The sequence below is a fragment of the Chrysochloris asiatica genome, unplaced genomic scaffold (genome assembly GCF_000296735.1).
Source record: "Chrysochloris asiatica unplaced genomic scaffold, ChrAsi1.0 scaffold00106, whole genome shotgun sequence".
In the NCBI taxonomy this organism is placed as follows: domain Eukaryota; kingdom Metazoa; phylum Chordata; class Mammalia; order Afrosoricida; family Chrysochloridae; genus Chrysochloris; species Chrysochloris asiatica.
Window position 1 is genome coordinate 8,263,464 of NW_006408624.1, and position 22,844 is coordinate 8,286,307.

Below are 22,844 nucleotides of genomic sequence, written 5' to 3' on the forward strand. Positions count from 1 at the left end.
ATTCTCCCCTAATCTTAGGGGACAGGTGTCAGTTTCCTTATCTGCAAAATGGGGGCATTCCAAGAAAAGTATGTAGCACAGAATCTGGCACATAGTCACCAGTGAATTAACACTTAACCATTACTCCCATAATCCCTGTTTTATAGGTGAGAATGTGAGGTCCAGGGATGTTCAGCGACTTGCCCGAACCCACAACCTAGTTAGAGACAGAACTGGGGCTGAACCCAGAAAGTCTGGGCTAGCTTGGTTCTCACTCCTGGGTTCAAGTCAGACACAATTTCTAGAGTTTCCCTTGATGAGTTCTCCAGCGCTTTGCGCATGTACTTCAGCTTTCTTGAGGAAGCCTTCTTCCCAGCACCTCCCGCGCGCCCCCCCCCCCACCGTGATTACCACAGGCTGATGCAGTGACTATCGCCTCAGCTTGCTCCACAGACCGTTTGTTCCAGTCTCAACTCAGACTGTCACTTAGACAGATGGTACCTTCCCCTCAGTTCCACAGTGTCCTCATCACCTCAGGCTCTGCTATTCCTTGTCTGGCAAGCAGCAGAGCTCTGTGAGTGTTTGTTGAATTTGTTACAAGTGGAATGCATTAGGAACAGCCAATCCAAGGGAAGAGAACAATACCTGCTAGCAGGGACTGATGCATGTTCTCATCTGTCAGTGTGCACTCCAGAGCGAGCACACGAGCATTTTCCTTTGGCCAGAGCCTCTGCACCATTTGCCAGAACTCCCAGTCCCTTGGCTCTGGCTCTTACTTTGCTCCCTCCAAACGTCTTCCAGCTGGGTGTTCATCCCCTATCCCACTTAGCAGCATGAGTCCAGAAGAGTCATTTATTCAACAAATATTTACTGAATACCTACTATGGATCAGGCACTGGATATACAGGGTGGAGAGCAAACCAGGCATGGTTCCTGCCCTCATGGAGCGTACACTCTAGTGGGAGAGACAGTCAACCAACAGGTTAACATGTGGATGGATATGTAATGACAAATTCCCCATGAAGGAAAATAGGGGACTCTGAGATTAACATGGAGGGTCTAAGTACTATGGTCAGTGAAGGCTGCTTTGAGGAGGTGACAGGCTAAGAACTCAAAGGGAAAAGGAGGAGCATTCTGGTCAAAGGCAACAGCATATGCAAAGTTGTGGAGTGGGGAAAGAGGTTGGAATGCTGAGGAAATGAAGGGAGGTCAGGGTGGGGGAAGTAGAGGAAACAAAGTTGTTGTGGTTGTTGTTAAGTGCCACCGAGTGGATTCCAACCCATAGCGACCCTGTAGAGGGTTCCCAAGGAGCAACCGGTGAGCTCGAACCGTCGACCTTGCAGTTCAAAGGACTTTGCAGTCTAACACATTAGCCCACAGCGCCACACCACAACTCCTAGTAAAATAAGAGGCAGGAAGTGAGACTGGAACCAGAGGAGGAAGAGCTTGGATTTTATTGTTAGTAAATAGGGGACTCCTGAAGGGTTTTAAATCCGAGTTGATGTGATATGGTTTGCATCTTTAAAGGTTGCCTTGGTTGCTGTTGAGAACTGACTTGGCAAGGCAAGAGGGAACAAGGAGATCTTTAAGAGGGGAAGGCAGTGATCTAGGGGAGAAGAGATGATCTCAGACTAAGGTGATGGCTGCAGATTCAGAGAGAAGTAGATAGAGTCCAGAGATACTTAGGAAGTTGGAAGTTTCCAGAAGAACTAAAAAACCTTTATTGAGTGTCTGCAACAATCCCAGCAATGGGGTGGGGGTGGCAGGCACCAGGAAGGCTTGGGAATATAAACAAAAGATGCAAGTCATCAACCACAAAAACAAATATACAGTCGCCTCCTTCCATCCCTCTAATCTCTCAGGGAAAACGAGTCCAAGATCAACGAAGTTCTGGGCCATTTCCACCTCTTTCAGTGGTGTCAACAAATTCTTTGGGAGCTGGGTACTTGAAACATGGAAATGTAGTTCCCAGAGCCCCAGTATGAGGGAATGCTGGGTTCTCAGGTTAGGAAGGTAGTAAACTGCAGGATTACAGTATGAAGCTGGCATCCTAGGAGTGGTGCCCACCACATGAGGTAGCCGGGTTGGAGGGAGGGACTGTTTCTACTTTATGTCCTGAGAGTGACCATTTGTGAGATCCCTCTGTCCCCTTCTCCCAAGTCCTTACAAGGACACCCACTCTCTGAAATGGCCACTATCTCATATGAGTCCAAGAAGAAAGCAATCTGCTTGAACTAACTCATACAAAGGAGCTAGAGAAAAGGGCTTCAGCTCTTTATCCCTTACTGAAAAATTGCCTTTTCAAAAGAGCTTTCTGGGTCACACAAATCATCTCTGCTCTCTAACACAATTTTCTGAAAGGGCCATTCCACCCCACTCCACCACACAGGCCCTCTGGGTTGTCACAAACTCCATGGAGTCCTCTGAATTCAGTCTCTAGAGAGCGGGGGGCGTTCCATAAAAGGGTGGAGTGGGGAATCTTCCAAGGGTGATGTGTTGTTATTGCTAAGTGCTGGCGAGTTAGTTCTGACTTATAGCGATCTTGCATAGGGGTTTCTGAGGAGCTGGTGGGTTTGAACTGTCGACCTTGTGGTTCACAATCCAGTGTAACCAGTGCAGGGTGTCAGCTGGAAGACTCTCAGGTTTGCTAGACCTTAACCAAATCATGGGGCTCTTGAGGGTCACTGAGAAGCCCTCAGGAAAACAGACACTTACCAAACAGCACAGAAGTGTCAGAATTTCAACAAATGGTACAGCAACACGGGTCTAGCTGACTGTCAGGCCTAGGCCAACCCCTGTCTTACCCAGTCTCTGCTGCTCCACAGGAATGGTTACTAGGCCATTTCCCTCTCTATTAAGAGGAAAAGTGGTCTGGGTTGGAGCTGAATAAACAGTCTCTGGGCAGAGCCAGTGGCTGCATGGACTTCTGGTTGAATAAGATCTCAGGCCCTCATTCCAGTGTGTGACCTTGGAGGGCCGAGCCACCTCTGACTGTCCTTCCTCTTGCTCCTCCTTACAGTTATTTTTATCCAGCCGGACAACTCTTGGCTGTTCCAGCAGTCTGGGTTCTATGAGCCGGATGCAAAGGAGGCACACAGACGTCTGGTGCTGTATCCCAAGAGGATTCCTCTCTGGGCATCATCACGTCTCCACCAGACCACCTAGCACACCCAGCAGGAAGACCACACACTTCAAGGATGGAGCTGGCCTTTAGGTGCTCAACCAGGGCCCTGTCTGGGAGTGATAGCCACGGCCTGATGGACACCCGGCCAAGGAGCCTTGCTGCTGCCCAGAAACTCCGGCCCGGCTCATCAGGCCAGCTGTGCCTAGTGAACTGGTAGTCACTTGGAGAGTGGGTGTCTGTGGCTGGGAATGGGCGGAACAGGCCCTGCTGAGCTCCCAGCCCCCAAGTCTGGCCTGTGGTTCACTGCGGTGGGGTCAGCTGAAGACAGGTGGGCAGGGGCAGACAATTCCCATGACCCGGAAACGAAGCAGACACTCTGTTTTGACCCCTGAGTCTGGGAAAAAACAGAGCTTGTTTGTCATTGCCCTTTGCTGGGGTCTGACCTCTCCACAGAAGCAGCCTGCTTCAGGCCATTGTGCTCTTTGAGTGAAAACTTTGATCCCAGAGCTGAGACTGGAACCTGTTGCTCAGTATATGTTGGGTCAGGAAAGGGGTCTGAGAACAGCTCTTAGAGGCTCTCTCGGGTCTGATTTATCCAGAGGAGAAATGGGATCAAGTCTCTGGGGATGGCTGGGTAGACAAGCTGAGACAAGCTGTGAAGAGAGATTGGCCAAAGGAGAAGGGGCCACTGAAGAGTGAAGAAGGTCCCTTCACATATGAGGCAGGACTGACTTAAAGCAAAAAAGGAAGAGCCATTTTAGGGTTCCTGGACAAAGGGCCTTCCTCACTCCTGGGGCAGGGGGAGCCAGCTCAGAAAGCCCCAATTTCAGTGATTTCAGAGACCCAGGAACGACAGAACATAGCTCCTGCAGGCCTCCCAGCTGGCCCTGGGGAAGAGGGACTAGGGGCAGGGACACCCACGTGGGCAGTGGGCCCCATGGCACCAGGGAGGGTCAGGGAGGAAGACCGTAGGAGGGATGCGATGTGGCTGCTCCGGGAAGCCCTGCTGTTGGGGGACAAGGGCCCAGGGCCAGCCGGCCTCTCGAGGGGGCGGGCCCTCCGGGTCAAAGAGGCCCCTCGGCTGGGCAGGAAACTCCTTCGGGATGGCAGGATGGTACCAGCAGCTCGGCGCATGGGAGTGGTTCGAAGGGCTGGGATGGGGTAAGTGGGAGAGGAGGCACTGGGAAGTACAGAGCCGGGCACTCTGCCCAGGATGGCGAGCTGACCGCTTGGGGCTGGTAGCCCTGGACAGCTGTGGAAGAAGGACCAGGGCCAGGCAGAGAAGGCTAGGGGGCTGTTGGGTGTGGGCAAAGGCTCCATTTCAGCTGCGTAGCTGTTGAGGTGGGAGAGAAGGCGAATCCGTACGGGGTCTGCACAGCTGCTTGGCCCTTCCAGGACCCCCAGGTACCTGATGACCTCGGTGAGGCACTCCCGAAAACCAATGCTTCGGAAGTCGACAGCCAGGGCACGGGCATCAAAGAATCCTGAAAAAGAGGGGCACTATAAGGGCATGCCAAAGGGTGTGGAGGAAGATGCTCCTGAGTTCTGGACCAGTTTCCCCCACTCACTCTGTGTGACCTTGGGAATGTCACTCCACCTTTCTGAGCCCTGGTTTCCCCATCTGTAAAAGTGGGACTAATAATCCATACCTCGGGCGGAGGACGGTGTATGTTGAGAGCCAAATGAATTCATGAAATTATGAAACATTGTAAAATATATTCTTTCATCACTTCTCATGATTCACCCAAAGAAGAAATTCTGAGGCCAAGATAACTTCATTGAAATAGACACTGGGGCTAGTGTGAAAGGCCTGTGCACAACATGGGTGTAAACACTGCCTGCTGGTAGGGTTAGGGTTGGTGGCAGCAGTCACAACAGCTGGGAGGTTCCTGAAGTAGGTGGCACACTGCAGCGGAGAAGCATGAGGTCTCTGGAGGCAGCAGAGCTGGGCTCCAATTCTGACTCTGCTACTTAAATAGTTATCTGCCTGTGAACATGCCTCAATTGCCTTAGCTGTATAAAGGGGCTGTAATGAACCTGACTACAGAGTTGTGAAGGTGAAAAAAAAAATGAAATGGGGTAGAGAAAATACTCAATGCATTAAAATTGTTGTTGCTGTTGTTAAGTGCCGTCGAGTCGGTTCCGACCCATACCGACCCTGTACAGGGTTTCCGAGGGTTTAAATCCTTACGGGAGTAGAAAGCCTCATCTTTCTCCCGCGGAGCGGCTGGTAGTTTCGAACTGCTGACCTTAAGGTTCGCAGGCCGATTCGTAACCACTACGCTACCAGAGCTCCTTGCATTAAAATTAACTACTACTTATATTGCTGGCCTGGTAAGTACTATGTCTTGTTCCCTGGCCCTGTCTACTTTGGAAAGTAGGGCTGTAGTCTGATTCCCGGTCACTGTCATCAGGCTGGGGCCCTCTCTCTACTCTGATTTCATTGAGAGATGATGACTCTGCATGGGATTTGCATCCTCATAGCCCTCTCTCAACCGCTCCCTGGGCAAAGACAGACTCATGACAATACCAGCAAAAAACCCTGGTTCATGGTCAAGGTTGTATACTTAGCTATGTGACTACGATCAAACTCCTTTCCCTTTCTGTGCTTATGTTTCTTTTTAAATTAACATTGATTGAGTTCTTACTAAGCACTTTATATGCAGTATCTAATTTAATCCTCAAGCTTGACAAGACAAAGTAAAGTATTATAATGAGATGTGCAAAGGCCTGGAATCAGATAACTCAAAGGAAGGAACACACCTAGCATTTCTTAAGCTGAAAGAACTGGGAGAAAAAACATATTAAAAAAAAAAAATCAAGCCTCAACTTGTAATACTGAAGGAAATTTGGAAGACAGCTGCCCTGGTCAACTGATTGGAAGAGATCCACATCTGTGTCCATTCCAAAGAGAGGTGACCCAATGGAATGCAGAAATCATCCATATCATTAATATCACATGCAAGTAACATTTTGCTAGAGATAATTAAAAAAACAGCTGCAAGAGGGGGTGGAAGAACAAGGAATATAGGGGAACACTTAGGTAGGTTTGCATGGGCTAAATGGGACATAGGTAAATAGTGATGTATGCTCAACCTTGGAACAACAGGGCTCTGTGGTATAGGGATCGAGGCATAGTCGAAATGGAAAAGAGTGGAAATAATGTTAAGATACGTGACTGTCTTAATGGATATTGGTTTCCCTTGCCTACTATTGTAAAATAGATACTTGAGGGAGATAGAAAGGAATATCAGGAAACATGATTACAGAGAGCTTGTAAGCCCATCTTCAGCCTATAACTGATTGGAATACCTAAAAGGGGTTCTAGAACTTGCCTAGTGAAATAGACTTCTTGCAGAGCCTTTGCAGTGCGTAGGACCTTGTGTGGAACCCTGAGCTCCATCCAGAACCTTCTTGGTGGGACATTCCCACTTAAAAGGATATGCAGACCAGCCTGGAGAGGCTAGAGGAACAGAAGATACTTCTTGAAAGAAAGACTAGCAGAAAAAAACAAAAACAAAAATGAAAATGGCAGACCGTTTGGCTATTATTACTAGAATAAGCAAGCTGTTTATCCGCGAGCCATCAAGGCAAGCAATCAAGTCCCTTCAGGACAAATCTCCTTCCACGACTGAAACTCAAAGGGATCACATAGCAGGCATGTAAACTCACTGGTGACCGCGTTGGTCTACGTGTGAGTGGAAGTGGGGGAAAGGCAGCAATGAAGACACAGACTGAGTCTGACCATGTTCCATAGATTCCTGTTGAACTTGAGATGAGAGAAAGAAGAGGAAGGGCTGGCTGGTCCGAAGTTTGGGGAGACTTGGGAACTCTTGAGTCCTTGGACACTGACCTAGCCATGGTGGGCTAGAACTGAGAGTGAAGAGACCGCCAATGAGATGGATTGGCACAGTGGCAACAGAAGTGGGTCCAAGCGTAATGACAATTGTGAGGATGGCACAGGACCAGGTATTTTGTTCTGTTGTGCATAAGGGCACAATGAATCAGAACCGACTTGATAGCACCTAATAACAATAGGCAAAATATTAAATGATGCAGGAAGCGTCAAAAGAAGATGGAAGGAATACACAGTCACTGTACCAAAAAGGATTGGTTGATGTTCAATCATTTCAAGAGCTATTATATGATCAAGAACAGATAATACCGAAGGAAGAAGTCCAAATTGCACTGAATGCACTGGTGAAAAATAAGGCTCCAGGAATTGACAGAATACAAACAGAAATGTTTCAACAAACTGATATAGGCCCTCATTTGTCTATGGCCCTCACTAAGGCCTTCACTTGTCTATGACAAGAAATTTGGAAAAGACAGGAATCTTGGTTAACTGATTGGAAGAGATCCATATGTGTGTCTATTCCAAAGAGAGGTGACGTAACAAAATTCACATTGCACAGTATCATTAAAACACACACACAAGTAAAATTTTATTGAAGATTAAATGGTTGCAGCAGTACATCAATAGGGACCTACCAGAAATTCAAGCAGGATTTAGAAGAGGACATGGAAAAAGTGATATCATTTCTGACATCAGATCTTGGCTAAGAGGAGAGAATACCAGAAAGATGCTTACTTGTGCTTTATTGACCATGCAAATGCATTCACTGTGTGGGTTAAAAAAGGTATGGCTAACATTGTGAAGAATAGGTATTCCAGAACACTTCATTGTGCTCACGAGGAACCTGTACAAACAGTGGTTCAAACAGAACAAGAGGATATGGAATGGTTTATAATCAGGAAAGATATGCACCAGGGCTGTATACTTTCACTATACTTATTCAATCTGTATGCTGAGCAAATTATCAGAGAAATGATTATATGAAGAAGAACATGGCATCAGGATTGGAGAAAGACTCATTAACAATCTGCAACAAAAATTAACAACAGATAACACAACCTTGCTTGCTGGACATGAAGAGGACTTGAAATACTTACTGATGAAATTCCAAGACTATAGCCTTCAGTATGCATTGCACCTCAATGTAAAGAAAACAAAAATTCTCACAACTGGACCAATAAATAACACAATGATAAATGGAAAAAAGGTTGAAGCTGTCAAAGATTTCATTTTACTTGGATCCATCATCAATGCTTTATGGAAGCAGCAGTCAAGAAACCAAATGATACATTGTATTGGCAAATCTACTTCAAAAAACCTCTTTAACATGTCAAAAAGCAAAGATGTCACTTTGAGGACTACAGCATCCTGACTCAAGTCATGGTATTTTCAATCGCCTCAAATGCATGTAAGAGTTGAATAATGAATAAGGAAGACCACAGAAGAACTGATGCATTTGGATTATGCTGTTGGTAAGAATATTGAAACCATCGCAGACTGCCAGAAGAACAAACAAATCTTTCTTGGACAAAATTCAGAATACTCCTGAGAAGCAAGGATGGCAAGACTTCATGTCTCACACTTTGGACATGTTGGTAAGAGGACCAGTCCCAGAAAAAAGACATCATGCTTGAAAAAGTGGTGGATTAGTGAAAAAGAAGAAGACCCCCAAATGAGATGGATCTACACAATGACAGCAACAACAGGCTCAAATATAATTGTGACGATAGTGCAGGACCCGGCAGTTTCGTTCTGGGCTGGAACCGATTGGATGGCACCTAACAGCAACAATAACAACAGTATTTTAATCCTCATCCATCTTTTACTGATGTCAAGTTGACTCATATTGACCTTATAAAAGACAGTAGAACTGACCCAGGAGGTTTCCAAGGCTGCAATCTTTACAGATGCTGATTGCCACATCTTTCTCTTGTGGAGCAGCTGCTGGGTTCAAACCCCCAACTTTTGGGTTAGCAAATGAGCTCTTAACCACTGCACCACCAGGGCACCTCTTGGTTCTTATTGTTGGTAAGTGCCATTGAATCGGTTCCAACTCATAGAGTCTCTCTAAGGATTTCTGAGGAGCAGCTGGTGGGTTTGAACTGGTGAGCTTGTGGTTTGCAGTCCAGTGCTGATCCTCCAGCATCATACCAGGAGTCCCTTGATCCTCATAAACCCTATTATTACTCTTCCCATTTTAAAGATGAAGAAACTGAGGAACAGAGGGATTAAGTCATTTGTCCAAGGTGATAAACTTAGAAGGAACTGAGCCTGGATTCAAATCCTAATGGTTTGTTTTCCCATTAGCCCCCAGTCATAAAATAATAACAACCCCAGCCTTCAAGGTTCTTGTGAGAATCAAGTGAAGGGGGCATATGTGAACGTACTTTGAAAACTGTAAAATGCTGCCCAAATGTTAGTCATTATTTTTCTTTTAATTGGATAACCATGAATGCAGTTTTAAAAACTGTTCCCACTGCACGATTAGAGATGGAAGTCTTCACTGCTAGCAATGCATTCCTTTGGTGGCATTTCTCAAAGTGACCCATTGCAAACTTACGCTTGCAAGTTCCTAAATTCAGACCTACTGCCTCAGAAACTCCCAGGTGATGTGACTGTACAATGGGCTTCATGAACACCAGACTAGACCACTTACTTAAAACACAACTGTCCCCTTCAGGGGTGGCAACTTAAATCTCTGCAACTTCAACTAGGGAGCTATCACGGTTTCCCAATTGTGAAATCACTGAAACACATGGAGAGGCTTTATGTAGACAAACCTATCATTTGTCTAGAAGCTTTTAACAAGCCACAGTTTCATGACTTTATTTTAATGAACTAGCTCAAAGTAATGAAGTGAATTACATTTGCTTTCTATTAGAATCCTTGACACATGACCCCAGTACCCCTAACAGCACATAGTCCAGAAGGCTAGACCAGTGGAACTTCTGTGACTAAAATTCCAGGTGGGCCCCTCACTAGGTTCAGGCAGGTCCCAGACTAAGATCCCAGAGGAAATTAGCTCATGGATGGAACCAGCATTAACAGTCTGTTGTAAAAGAAAGTTCTTACAAGGTATAAGACAAGAAAACATAGAGGAAAGAAGAGGGTTGGGACAAGAGGAGACATGGAAAGTGAGACTGGGATGCTAGAAGAAGATGAAAGAGAAGCTTTGTAGATGTTCTAGTTGGGTTTACTTTTACAGTCTGTGGGGATCCTTGAGGGTAGGGACCTCACTTTGTTCAGTAGTGCATACCCAAGCCCCAGCCTCCAAATACTTGTGTCATTAATATCTTTTGGGAGTGAAGAGCATTGGTACCTGTCCCACCACTGGCATGGAGCATTTTCAAGTGATCCACCGTCATCTGCAAGACCTCAGCTTTCTCCAGCTTGGAGGAGCCCTGTGTGTTCAAAAGACAGAAGAGTGAAGGCCCCCATGATCTCCTCCTCTGCACAGTGTCATCCGCATCCACAGTCTCAATTTTGCACCTTTCTTCCACTCCTCCATAACCTGCAATTGGGCGTCTGCTTTGATCAAGGTCTCTTCAATTCTTATTTTAGTGAAACCTGTCCACTGCTCTGGACACTGCTGACCACTTCCTCCTCCTTAACCCTTCTCCCTGGGCCTCCACAACACCATTGTTTCCTCATTTTCCTTTTGCCTTGCTTCTTGCTCTTTTGTTCACAGTGGGTACTGGCTCACTTCTCAGTCTGCACACTCTCCCTAGAGTATTGTGTCTGCTTCATCCACCATCACTATGTGGTCATTCACCAGAGGGTTACTCTGACATACCTTCTCATCTCCAAGACCATCTCTACTCACTACGCCCAAGATCTAGCACATCATCTTAACCCTAAAATGCTTGCCCTTCTGTGTCTGTCTCTCAGGAAATATTTCCTGAGTCTCCAGTATTCTCTGGCTCCCCAGGTGTTGAAACCTGAGGGTCAGACTCTATGTGAATTCTTTGGGGGCTGGCACCAGGTCTAATTCATGACTGGTCCTGTGAAGGTTTCACTGAATATCTGTGGAATATCCAGTTTGTTCTCACGAGCATAGGGAAGGTAGATGACCTGCGATGCATACCTTGGAGCACAAGGCAAGAATCTTTGAGGCTTTCTGGTTCAACTCACCTCCCCACTATGTTGTCCCCCACCCCAACCTGTTCAACAATAGAGCGCTCACTCCCTGAGCAACCCGCTCCACTTTTGAATGTTGTTGCTGTTGTGAGCTACTGAGTAGGTTCCAACTCACAGTGACCCTTTATAGCAGAGGTGGGGAATCTTTTTTCTGTCAAGGGCCTTTTGTATATTTAAAACATCATTTGCGGGCTATACAAAACTATCAACTTAAAAATTAGCCTGTTATCTTTGGTCAAACATTTAATTAACTCACCCTAATGTGATGGCTGCAATCCTGGTGTGGTGCTATTGGTAAATGAGCTAGACTGCAAGGTCAGTTTGAACTGCAAGGTTGGTGGGTCAAGCTCTCCAGTTGCTCCTCAAAAACCCTGTACAGAGTTTCTATGAGTTGGAATAGACTCAATGGTACTTAGCAACACCAATGTGTTGGCTGGAACTGCGGTTGCCTTGGCAGGACCAGATCAAATGATTTCGTGGACCGAATGTTCCCCTGCTGTATAAGGTTTCCTAGAGCAGGTGGTGGGTTTGAACTGCTGACCTTGCAGCTAGCAGTCCAGTGCTTATCCTACAGCACCACACCATGACTCTCCACTTTCAAATAGCTCTCTGGGAAGGTCATCAGTGCAGAGGGATAAAGAACTTTAGAATCACAAAGTCCTGTGTTCAAGTTCTGCTCTACTATTTTCTAGCTGCATGATCAGGCACAAGTTTGTCCTCTCTGTGCCTCAGTTTCCTCACCTGCACAACACATATAACAATCCCTACTCTTCCTGATCATTTTGGAGATTCAATTGAATGGGATGATGGGTATAAGCCTACAACACCTGGGGCACAGTTGTTGTTATGTGCCGTGGAGTCGGTTCTGACTCATAGTGACCCAGTAGAGGGTTTCCGAGGCTGTAAATCTTTACGGGAGCAGAAAGCCTCATCTTTCTCCCGTGGAGCAGCTGGTAGTTTCAAACTGCTGAAACCTTGTGGTTTGCAGCCTGACTCATATAACCACTACGCTACCAGAGTTACTTGGGGGCACAGTAGAACTCAGAATACAAATTTCCATTCCCCTTATCCAGTGACAGGGAACATCAATCAGATAGTCACCACCAATCAACAGAGATGACACAAGAAATGTGTCATCAGTATAGTATGGGGAAGGGCCTTCAAAAGTTTGTGGAAAAAATGCAATGATAAGATAATGGAATTTTTCTACTAACTTTTGAAGCCCTCTCATACTTCCTCTTGAACAATCAGTAACAGTGCATACCTGCTTCTCAAAGGCAGTAGGGACCAAGCGCCGCAATTCAGAGAGACTGCTGTTGATGCGGTCCCGGCGCCGTTTCTCGATGATCTGAGAAACAAAGGCAAGAAGTTACACGTGGCTGCTTCATCACAATTTCCAATGTGCCTGACTCATATTTCCCCTTGCACTGTTTTGTGGGAGATAAATCTATTCTTGTTTTATGGAGGAGGTACTGAGTCTCAGAGAGGGGCAGTGATAAGCTAACGGTCACACAAGAAAATGCAGAGCTGAAAGTGGAACAAACTCAAGACTCTTGCTGTGGAATCTGGAAATGATATTCAAAATATTTAACCACTGGTACAGCAGGGTACTGGATTCCCCCCACTATCTGAATGTAGAGTGTTCCTATGTAACCATTCCTTTGTCAAAATGGGGTAAAGCAAAGAAGCTGTTAATTTCTATGGGAAAAATTTTTGAGTGTTCACAGACCCCCAAAATAACTTAACAAATCACACCCAATAACAATAAAACCTAAAGTAGCACCATAGAGAGTGTTCACAGACACAGTTCTAAGTTATGGTGGCTTGATACTGAGATGCTGAGTGTATGTTGTTACAACGGATGAAGCCAGTAGTGAGTCTCTCTGAAAAACAAATACTATTTTGCTTTTTTGCCTTTGTCTTAAAGTGAAAATTCTCTTTGGATTTCTTTCTGTAGTGGAAACAGGACCTAATAGAGGTTTTTCATAAAAGCAAACTTTTGGGAAGCAGGGGATTCCTGTATCAACCAATCAGACTGGGGACCACAATCACAGAGCTGGGGCAGGCCCTATTGGTCCCATATTACTCCTTTAGTTGCTGGGTCATGGAGAGGTCTGAGCAGTCCTAACTATTGCTCTCTAAGGCTGCAAGTCCTTGGATTCAAACGATCACATTCTCACCTCTCAATATTGGTGACAGAATACTGATAAACCTATTGAAAACCAAACCCATTGCTGTGGAGATGATTTTTACTTATGGTAATTCCATGTATTACAGTAGAACTGCTCCACAGCATTTTTTTGTTTTGTTTTGGGCGGCATTTCTGATGGAAACAGACTGCCTGGTTTTTCTTCCAAAGCACTGCTAAATAAATGAGTTTGAACTGCCAATCACTTGGTTAATGTTATTGTTAAGAGTTGTCAAGTTGTTTTCAATATATAGCAACCGTGTAGAGGATTTCCAAGGAGTGGTTGGCAGGATTGAACTGCTGACCCTGAGGTTAACAGTCCAATGCCTATCCTACAGCATCACACCAGGTTAGTAGCTGAACGTGCTAACTGTTCCACCCAGGGACCTCCAGGATAGTGATGTTGTTGTTAAGTGTTGTTGAGTCAATTCCGACCCATAGCAAACCCAGTACAATGTTTCCAAGGGACAACTGGTGGGTTTGAACTGCTGATCTTGTGGTTCAAATTCCACTGCTTATTCTACAACACACCAGGAATCCTGGATACTGACTGCTGTTAAGTGCCATCGAGTTGGTTTCTACTGATAGCAACCCAGTACAAGGTTTCTGAGGAGCAGCTGGTCCGTTTGAACTGTCAACCTTGTGGTCCAGTGCTGGTCTGCTGCGCCACACCAGGATATTGATAGGACAGAAACGATGACCTCCATTTTACAGATGAAGAAAACTAGGGTTGGAATTAAGCGGTTTGTAGTGGCAGGGCTGGAGCCAGATTCCAGATCTCTGGACACCCTGCGCAGTGTTCGTCTACGCATTACAACTGCATCCTGAAAAGAAAGTGTAGAGCGCCAGCAGCAAATTGGGGAGCCCCTTCTTCTGTCCCCTACTGCTCAGCCTCCTGGAACAAACGAAAAGTTCTGGGCTGAGAGCGGAGACAAGAAGATAGGGTAGAAGGAAGGTTGGTATAATAGTAATTAACAACAATAGTGGCTTATTATGTCAGGCATTGTTCTGAGAATTTAACATGAATTCACTTAATCTTCCAAACAACCCTTTGAAGTGGGGGCTATCATTATTTCAGATGAGGAAATGAGGCACAAAGAAGCTAGCTGGGTGACATGCCCAACGTCACCCTGATAATTACTGGCAGAGGCAGGATTTGAACCCTAGCACTGTACTTAGCTTCTGGGCTATGGGTTTCCTCTGGGCCCCGCCCTGAGGGAGCAGGGCAAACCTTTGCTGGGCAGCTCAGCTGTGATGGACACTCACCCCTCTCCGTTTCTTTCTGGCTTGCATTTGCGAAGGGCTGGCAGTGGACAGCGGCCTGGCCATCTGGCTGGAAAGGGAGAAAAAGACTTATTTTTCAGCACTCGGGGACCATCACCGTGGCCTGGGTTGACCTCGCGGAGGCGAGCACATCCCCCTCCCAGACGGCCTCTGGCTCCCAGGCCAGGAAGAGCCGCAGGGCGGGCGTGGGAGGACCGTCTTCTCTGCCCTTCTCCCCCGGGGGCCCATTTCTCCCCGTCTGGTCCTCCCCTGCACTCAGTTTCCTTCCTCTGAGGCCGCTGCAGCTCGGACAGCGCTAGCGAGGCGCTAGGCAGGGATAAGGGCGGAGGGGTGGGGGGTGAGGTGGTGGCTCCTGACACCGACATACTCCGGCCTCCCCTCTCGCTACAGCAGGCCGCGCCGGAGACCTGAGAGCCCGGCCGCCCGGCCTTTGCAACCGGATCCCCGCAGGGCGGGGCTGGCGAGAGCACGGGCCGGCGGCGGCAGCGGCGGGGCCCGGCCAGGCGGGTTGAGTTTCAGAGGGAGCCGCTGGGAACGAGCGTGGAAAGAGCAGATGCCTCCGCTTCCCACGGGCGGAGCGCGACGGCCACCCGCCCTCGCCCGGCCTGCAGCTGCTGCTACCTCCCACGCGGCGCGGTCCCGGTGGGGGCGGGAAACAGGCGGCATCTGGGTCACAGGCCCCTCTTGGGATACTGCTTGACCTTCCAAGAGGGCCCCAGCCCCCATCACTTTGGGCCTGTTCTCCCACCCTGGGCCTTCTCTCCGTAGCCTGAGTGAATGATGAATGTCTGTCCACATCCCAGGGGTTCCCATTACAGGAAAGAAACTCACTCTTTCTGGGTCTTTTCCTGCCCAGATTTTGACTGAAATCATCTCCAGCTCAACTGCCCACCATTCTAACAGGTATTCTGCTTCCTGGGCTCTCTTAGAAAGGAAAGGATGCGCTGAGTTGTGCTGAGGTATTATTCACTTGGGCAGTCCTTCATTTGGGCCCAGCAAGGTGTAGGAGACAGGGGAATATGTCACCCAGGCCCAGTCTGCCAGATGCTTACCATCTGGTAAGGAGACACCATGTGAACAAACAACTTCAGACAAGGTGACTCCCTTGTTTCTGAATACAAAACTCCACACATCTTAACAGCAAATGCATAGTCCTATGCCAGTTTCTCTTTCCCCTGGGTTCCTCATCTTTGTGAAGGCACCCCTAATATTTTGGCTTTGCAAGGTGTTAACTTGGCCGTTATCTTTGATTCCTCCTCCATCCTCACCTCACCTGATCTAAACCTGCTGATTCCATGTCTGAGGTTTATCTCATATCTGTCTTCATCTTCCTGCCATTCAGGACCAAGCCTCTATTGTAATTCACCTGATGCCAGTTTGAGTTTCTTGTGGGGCCCCTCTGCACCTCCTTTATCCCCTACTAGGCTATCTCTAGGAGTCCTAGTGTGGCACTACAAGGTCAGCTGAACTACAGGTCGACGGTTCAAACTTACCAGCTACTACTCAGAAACTCCAGAGTTGCTAATGAGTTGGAAACCGACTCAACAGCACTTTAAAACAACAGCAATGAGCCTATCTCTAAGCTACTGGACGAATGAGCATTTAAATGCCAACCTGCTCTTGCACTTCTCTTAAAACCCTCAGTGGCTTCCCAATACTTTTAGGATCCAAGGCACTGACTTTCAAGTGACACACTGGTTCTCTGTCACCCTTTAGGCCCAACTCTCCCTTGCTCTGTGTGCTAACAGGCTGTGAACTTCCTATACTCCTACCTGTTGGATGCACATGTGGGGGAACGGGAGAGCTTGAAAAAGGTTAAGGAAAATTGAATCAAAAGATACTGGAATTTTTCCACGAACTGTGTGTAGCCTCCTCCACCCCCTCTTCATGCTGTTCCCATAACCTAGAATTCTCTGGTCCACCTCCCTATTCCACGTTTTGGTCCCTTCGTCTATTAATCTTTACCATCGTTCAACTTAACCGTCACCTCCCTGGGGAGACTTTCCTGACACCTTTCCCCAACTAGTTGGTGTCCTCTGCTCTGTTCTCTCTTAGTATCCTGCATTCACAATATTTATGTCTGCTTGCTATTTTATATTTATGTGACTATATGATTAGCATCTGTCTCTTCAACATGTGTGTAAACTCCTCAGGGCCACAAACATTGTCTGTTTCACTCACTAATGTAGCTCTAGGACTTAGCATAGTGCCTGGAGCACGGCAGAATGCATTGTAGAGCGCTCTCTTCCTAGTCTCTTCTTGGACATCCCTGGGGAAAAGAAAGGTGAGCACTGTAAAATCTGTATTACCTAGGCCTTTGTGGAATGGGATCATATTGTAGTTCACCAGGAAGTGCTAAGCCCATGTGACTACCTTCTCGGCATTTGGGGTTGGACCTTTTTTATCCACTGCTCAGAGAGAAAAAGTTGCGGGAGAGACCAAATCAGCATTCACTATGTCCTACTGTTATGCTTCTGACTTCATCCAGCCACATCTGGAAAAGGATATCTCCTACCCAAACATCTGGACAAACAGGGCTGGTAAGGGGCCTGTGAAAGCTCTCAAGAGGGAGGATCCAGCAAGCTAGGTCCAGCGCTCAGGCAGCCAGAACCTGTGATCTGTGGGGCAGTCAGCTTACAAAGCTTCCCTGGGGATAAGCACTGAGAGCCAAGGTACACTAAGAAACACGGCCTTTGTCCCTTCTGCCTGGATAAGGCATCTCTGGGGGGATTGGGTTAGCATCTCACACGTCACTGCCTCTCAGCCCGATTCCTCCTCAGGGACATCTGCTGAGGGTGACGTACCCATTTCAGCAAGGCAACTCTGAGCTCCCTTTCTCTGGTCTCCCTGCCAGTTGTTCTCTGTAAGGTTTTTCCAGGCTAATTTCACTTTACCTTTTCCTTATAAAAGCCCCAATTTTCACATGAAGACACTGAATGACCTCAGGAAGCTAAAGCTGCTTACTTAGCCCATGCAGCTGCTAAGGAGCAAAGCCAGTATGGGAATCCATGTCTTCTGGCTCCAGATTCAGCATTGTTTTCACTCATAATTTCTACTTCCTGTCAGTCTGAATAGCCTTCAAGTCCCCTGATCCTTAAAGCTCCCAAGAGTCCCAGTGAGAGCCTCCTTCCAGCCTGAAATTTGGCCCTGACAGTGGGAGGAGGTGTGGGAGCTTCTTATCAGGGAGTTGGAAAATAAGGCAGATTTTCATGGAACCAGAGAAGATATGTTGACCACCAAGATCTGCTCCATGGGTCTCAGTGGCTCCTAGCCAGAATTCCAGGGTGGTCTTTGCGGGGAGCAGCATGTCCAGCAGTCTGGCTGCCAGTCTGACCACCCTCTGTGCGGATTCCCTCTGGGAACTCCCTGGTGGAACCTTTACAAATGACCCTACTCATTTTGCAACAACCAAAGACAGAAAAACAATGAAGAGACCTCAGAGAGCACGGATCCTATTAGTAAAATGAGGAGATTCAGAGAGGGGAAGGGATCTGCCTTAGGCCACACAGCAAATAAGAGGAAAATCTGCAAGTAGAACCAGGTCTACTGACTTTTAATCCAGTGTTCTTCCCAGTGCACCCTGTACACCCATTGTCCCAGCATTTAGTCTCCTAACCAGTACATTATGTCCCAGACAGTATGGCCACATCTATTTGTCTCATTTATTGTGCAAGTAGCCCTTGAGTTAAATATTATTGGGTCACTTCACACTTAAGAAAAAGGATACTTTTATAGATGGGGTGACAGATGCACAAAGAGTTTATTTACGAATCCTGCCCGGTAAATCCAGTCTTCAGATGTTCAATCTTTTCAGTGAACCGTGCTGCAACATGGACATGGCACACCCCTCTTCCCAAATGAATTGTGGTCCCTTAGAAAGCATTATTCATTGACAATTATCTTGTGTCAAAGCAAGGAGCTATGTGCTTTCATGCATGCTGTTGTTAGATGTCTTGGAGTTGTTTCCAAACTCATAGTGATTCCAGGTGTGCAGAGTAGAACTGCATTCAATGGGGCTTTAGAGGCTCTGACCTTTCAGAAGCAGATTGCCAGGTCTGTCTTCTGAGGTACCTTTTGGCTAGTAATTGATTGCTTATTTGTTTCACCACCCAGGGACTTCAAGGTAGACTTAAAAAAAAAAAAAAATTATATATATATATACTTCCATCTGAAACTCATTTATATGGAATTCTGGTGTGACACTGGGTTAATGCGCCAGACTTTAAAGCATTTGAACTGCAAGATCAGCAGTTCAAGCTCACCAGTTGCTCCTTGGAAACCCTATACAGGGTCGCTATGGGTTGGAATTGACTTGATGGCACTCAACAACAACATATATATATATATATATATATATAAAACCTGTATGAGTTTCAGGTGGAAGTTTACATAGCAAATTAGGTTCCCATTTGACTCATTGTGAAAAACGTAACCAATGCCATGGAATAAGTTACGTTTTTCACAATGTGTCAGCATTCCCGTGATTTCCATTCTTTGTGTTCTGTTTCCAGTAATCCAGCTTCCCTGGCCTTCCTTAACTTCTCATCTTTGTTTTAAGGTAAACGTTGACAGTTTGGTATCATGTAAGGGCACACAGTATTCATAGGTGATACTGTTCATTTTATAAGTGAATCTATTATTTAGATGAAAGATGAATTCTGGAAGTTCACTCCCTGAACAGTTCCAAGTTCAAAGGGTATTTTAGGTAACAGTCTCGGGGGTTCATATAGTCTCTGTTGGCCCAGTCAGTCTAGCCTTTTCTAGGAATTTGAGTTTTATTCTACTGTTTTCTCCCTTTTTACTCGAACCTTCTATTGTACCCGTGGTCAGCACTGTCAGTAGTGGTAGCTGGGCACCAACTAGTCCTTGTGGTCTCAGGCTAGAAGACGCTGCAGTTCTCATTGGCCATGAGATGAATTGCTATGCCGAATCTTTTGTTTCTTGCACTCTCCTTTCCTCCAAATGGGAAGTGACCAATAGTTGTATCTTTGAAAGTTTTTAAGATGCCAGACACTACTCACCAAACTAGGATGTAGAACATTATCTTTGTGAATTATGCCAATGGACCAAGTTGTCCCATGAGACCATGATCTTAAACCTTCTAAACCCAGTAAACCAATCCTGTGTGGTATTAGGTCATGTCTTGGTAATATCTGTAACTGTGCTCCCTATTTAGGTTTTATAAGAATGTATTTTCTGTGCCTGCAGATATACCAATACATGTATACTCATAAACTCCCATGTGTCTTCCTAGACACATCTGTATACACGTCTACCTATGTAACCACACATAGTTTACTGGTTATTATTACTGTTGCAAAATTGCATGTTCAAGGAAAGTTCTTAACATGGCCATTTTGAAAGTGAGAAAATTGAGGTTCAGAAAGGGGTAAAGACTCTTGCCCAAGTTTATGGTGGTGGTTGTACGTAAGTGACATTGAGTCGGTTCTGACTAATAGCAACCCTGTATAGGGTTTCTGAAGAGTGGCTGGAAGGTTTGAACTGCAGACCTTTTGGTTAGCAGTCTAGTGCTTATCCTACAGCACCACACCAGGACTCCAAGTTAATGGTAGTGAGAATCAAACTCAGGTCTATCTGACTTCAAAGGCCATCTTGTACCTTAAATCATTTAGGAATGACCCACAGACCCTGATCCAGTGCCTGACAGGTGGCAGGTGCTCATTCAACATTTGTGGAAGGGGAGGAGAGAGATGATCTTCTCCATGTAGATGGAGCATGTGCCAAGGAGCCCAGTTCAGAGAGGAGCTTTGGGTGAGTCAGGGGCAGGGTCCCACCAGGCAGCAACCCACAGTGCTGGTGGGACAAGTCCTGCTCTGGACTCTCATGTCTCTGAGCGTGAGGGATCTGCGCCCTGCCTTTGACCCTGGGGAGTCTGGCTGTCCCAGTCCTGAGGCTCTTGCCACTGTTTATCTGACTTTAGAGTTCTTTGTACATGAAGCTCTTCTTCCCTGAGAGTCCCCTGGGGGCAGAGACTGAGCAGGATACATCTGGGCCCCCCGACACCCAGCCTAGGTCTGGGCCACAGCAGGCATCGTTCAGCACTCCCTGAATTGAAGCATTGATGTCTGCTGGGGGGAGGGCCCTTTGGTGAGTGCTACAAAGAGGCGTCTGTAAGTTAGTCTCTGCCAGATGTCCAACTGCTTTCTCTCCTCTGAGGGGGTCTGCTCCTCTAAGAATCTACACAGTCTCTACAAATGGGCTCTGGATGAAAGGACAACATGCTGTAGAGGAAAAAACTGCCCAATGATCCTTGATATCTCATTCCAAATGCCACCACCTTCAAGAAGCTCTCCCTACAGTCTTTGGTTGTGAGTATCCTCTCCCAGTTTAAGTGCCCTCACAGCCCATATTCTGTCTCTCCATCCTGTTTGTGGTTTTTGAGTGACCTGGCAGGTCACTGGCCAGGCTGCAGGCTCTTGGAGGACAGAAGCCGGCTCTGATCAGCCTACTCTCTGGCTTCAATTTCATGCCTCTGATCCATAAAGACTCAATGGCATTGAATTTGAGACCTCCTCACCCACATTCCACCACATGGTGTTGGGTCCCTCCCCTGCCACTGGCAGGCTTGGGCTAGGAGAATTGCTTCTCTAAATAGCAGTTTCTGCTAAACAATTTAAAAGGCTAATATGTTGCATAGAAAGGAGCTCTGGTAGCGTAGTGGTTACGAATCGGGCTGCGAACCTTAAGGTCAGCGGTTCGAAACTACCAGCCGCTCCGCGGGAGAAAGATGAGGCTTTCTACTCCCGTAAAGATTTACACCCTCGGAAACCCTGTACAGGGTCGCTATGGGTCGGAACCGACTCGAAGGCACTTAACAACAACAACAACATGTTGCATAGAAAACTAGATTATGCACCCCCAAACTTAATGTACAGGATGCAGGGAGATATCTATTACCCCATACTCTGCTATAAGTGATAAATAATTGGAAGATGGTAGCATTTTAAGAGGTTTGCGATTAAGGCAGGATTCTGTAGGCTCCGGAAACTGGGGAGCATTGAAATTCTGAAATACCCTAGCAAACATCCCTATGAATGAACTGACTTTCCTTCAGTTCTCCTAAAGAGTCAGGTTTGGATGATCCAGGAGAGGTCAGATCACTCCCCTTCTACTGTCCCATTTAAATTTTTTTTTTACTGATGATGCAATAGGCTCAGACAGGGAAAGCAATGACCTTAGGTCATCTGTAGAGTTAGTAGTGACACATTTAGTGTTAGGATCCAGGCTTGCACAGACTCCCAGTCAGTCCCCGCTGCTCTTTTGAGTATCACATGGTGGGTGTCTGGCACTAAGTCAGCATTTGCTGTGTGAAACCCTTGACATACATCATCTCATTTGATTTCCCCAATACTTCTATCAGGTCAGGTCTATGTTTTACACCCATTTTACAGTAGAAGAAACTGAGGTTTCGAGAGGTCACAGATCTTGGAAGCAGCAGAACAATACAAGTGGTTTGTTCTAGTGGTTTGAAGGTGGCAGGGTGGTGTGGTAAAGAAAACTGGAGTTGAAATCTCAGTCTTCGCACTCACCCTGAGCTGAACGTTCATTTCTTCAGTACCAATTTCAAGATCCATTTTGTTCAAGAGAAAAGACATTTTCTTCCCCTTGAAGGTTTTTGCAGACCCTGAAGAGTGCGCCCAAGCTGGGTTACGTAAAATTGGGAAAATATGGTTAGTCTGCAGGGTCAGCAGATTCCTGACCCAGCAAAAGGGATGGGCGATGTTATAAATAATAGTCTACAAGTTTCCTAAGATTTTCAGGGAAAACTCACAAATGGCATCATTTGGGCACTTAGACGGAGACAATCACCAAAATACAGATAAGCCTCCCGAGTGACCTCTTACCTCCATCAATGCATCCTGAGTCCTAAATGGCCCGGAGCACACAGGCTTCCAGGCACTACTGCGTGTAACGGCACACGCACACACACACGTACCCACACTAGCACACATTCCCACACGTTGACACCTGCGGGCCGGCGTGTACACCTGGTTCCCACGAGGTCGCCTGAGGTCGTAGCCCAGGACTAGTCCCTGAGCTAGGTAGGAGAGTACGTCGGGGGCACTCCCCACCTTGCTCACACTGGGCGCACTCAGCGTCCCACTCCCAGCCCTTACCTCAACTCGCCCTCGCCGCCCACGTCGATGGGGCCGTCGGACTCGCTGTCCGAGCCACTCCGCTCTCTGGGCCGCTTCATGACCAGCGCGGATTGCGGGCTTTCAGGACTGTAGGGCTGAATCGGAGTCACCAAGTCT

At 46.9% G+C, this 22,844-nt stretch overlaps 1 protein-coding gene across 1 annotated transcript; it reads right to left on the reverse strand.

Moving 5' to 3' along the window:
* Positions 1 to 3,894: 3,894 nt before the first annotated feature.
* On the reverse strand, positions 3,895 to 22,786 carry HEYL (hes-related family bHLH transcription factor with YRPW motif-like). The gene is made up of 5 exons (XM_006867576.1): positions 22,707 to 22,786; positions 14,551 to 14,617; positions 12,361 to 12,444; positions 10,279 to 10,360; positions 3,895 to 4,587 (listed from the first exon to the last, which is right to left on the reverse strand). The coding sequence occupies exons 1-5, from the start codon at positions 22,784 to 22,786 to the stop codon at positions 3,914 to 3,916; spliced, it is 987 nt and encodes a 328-aa protein (XP_006867638.1). The 3' UTR covers positions 3,895 to 3,913.
* Positions 22,787 to 22,844: the final 58 nt, after the last annotated feature.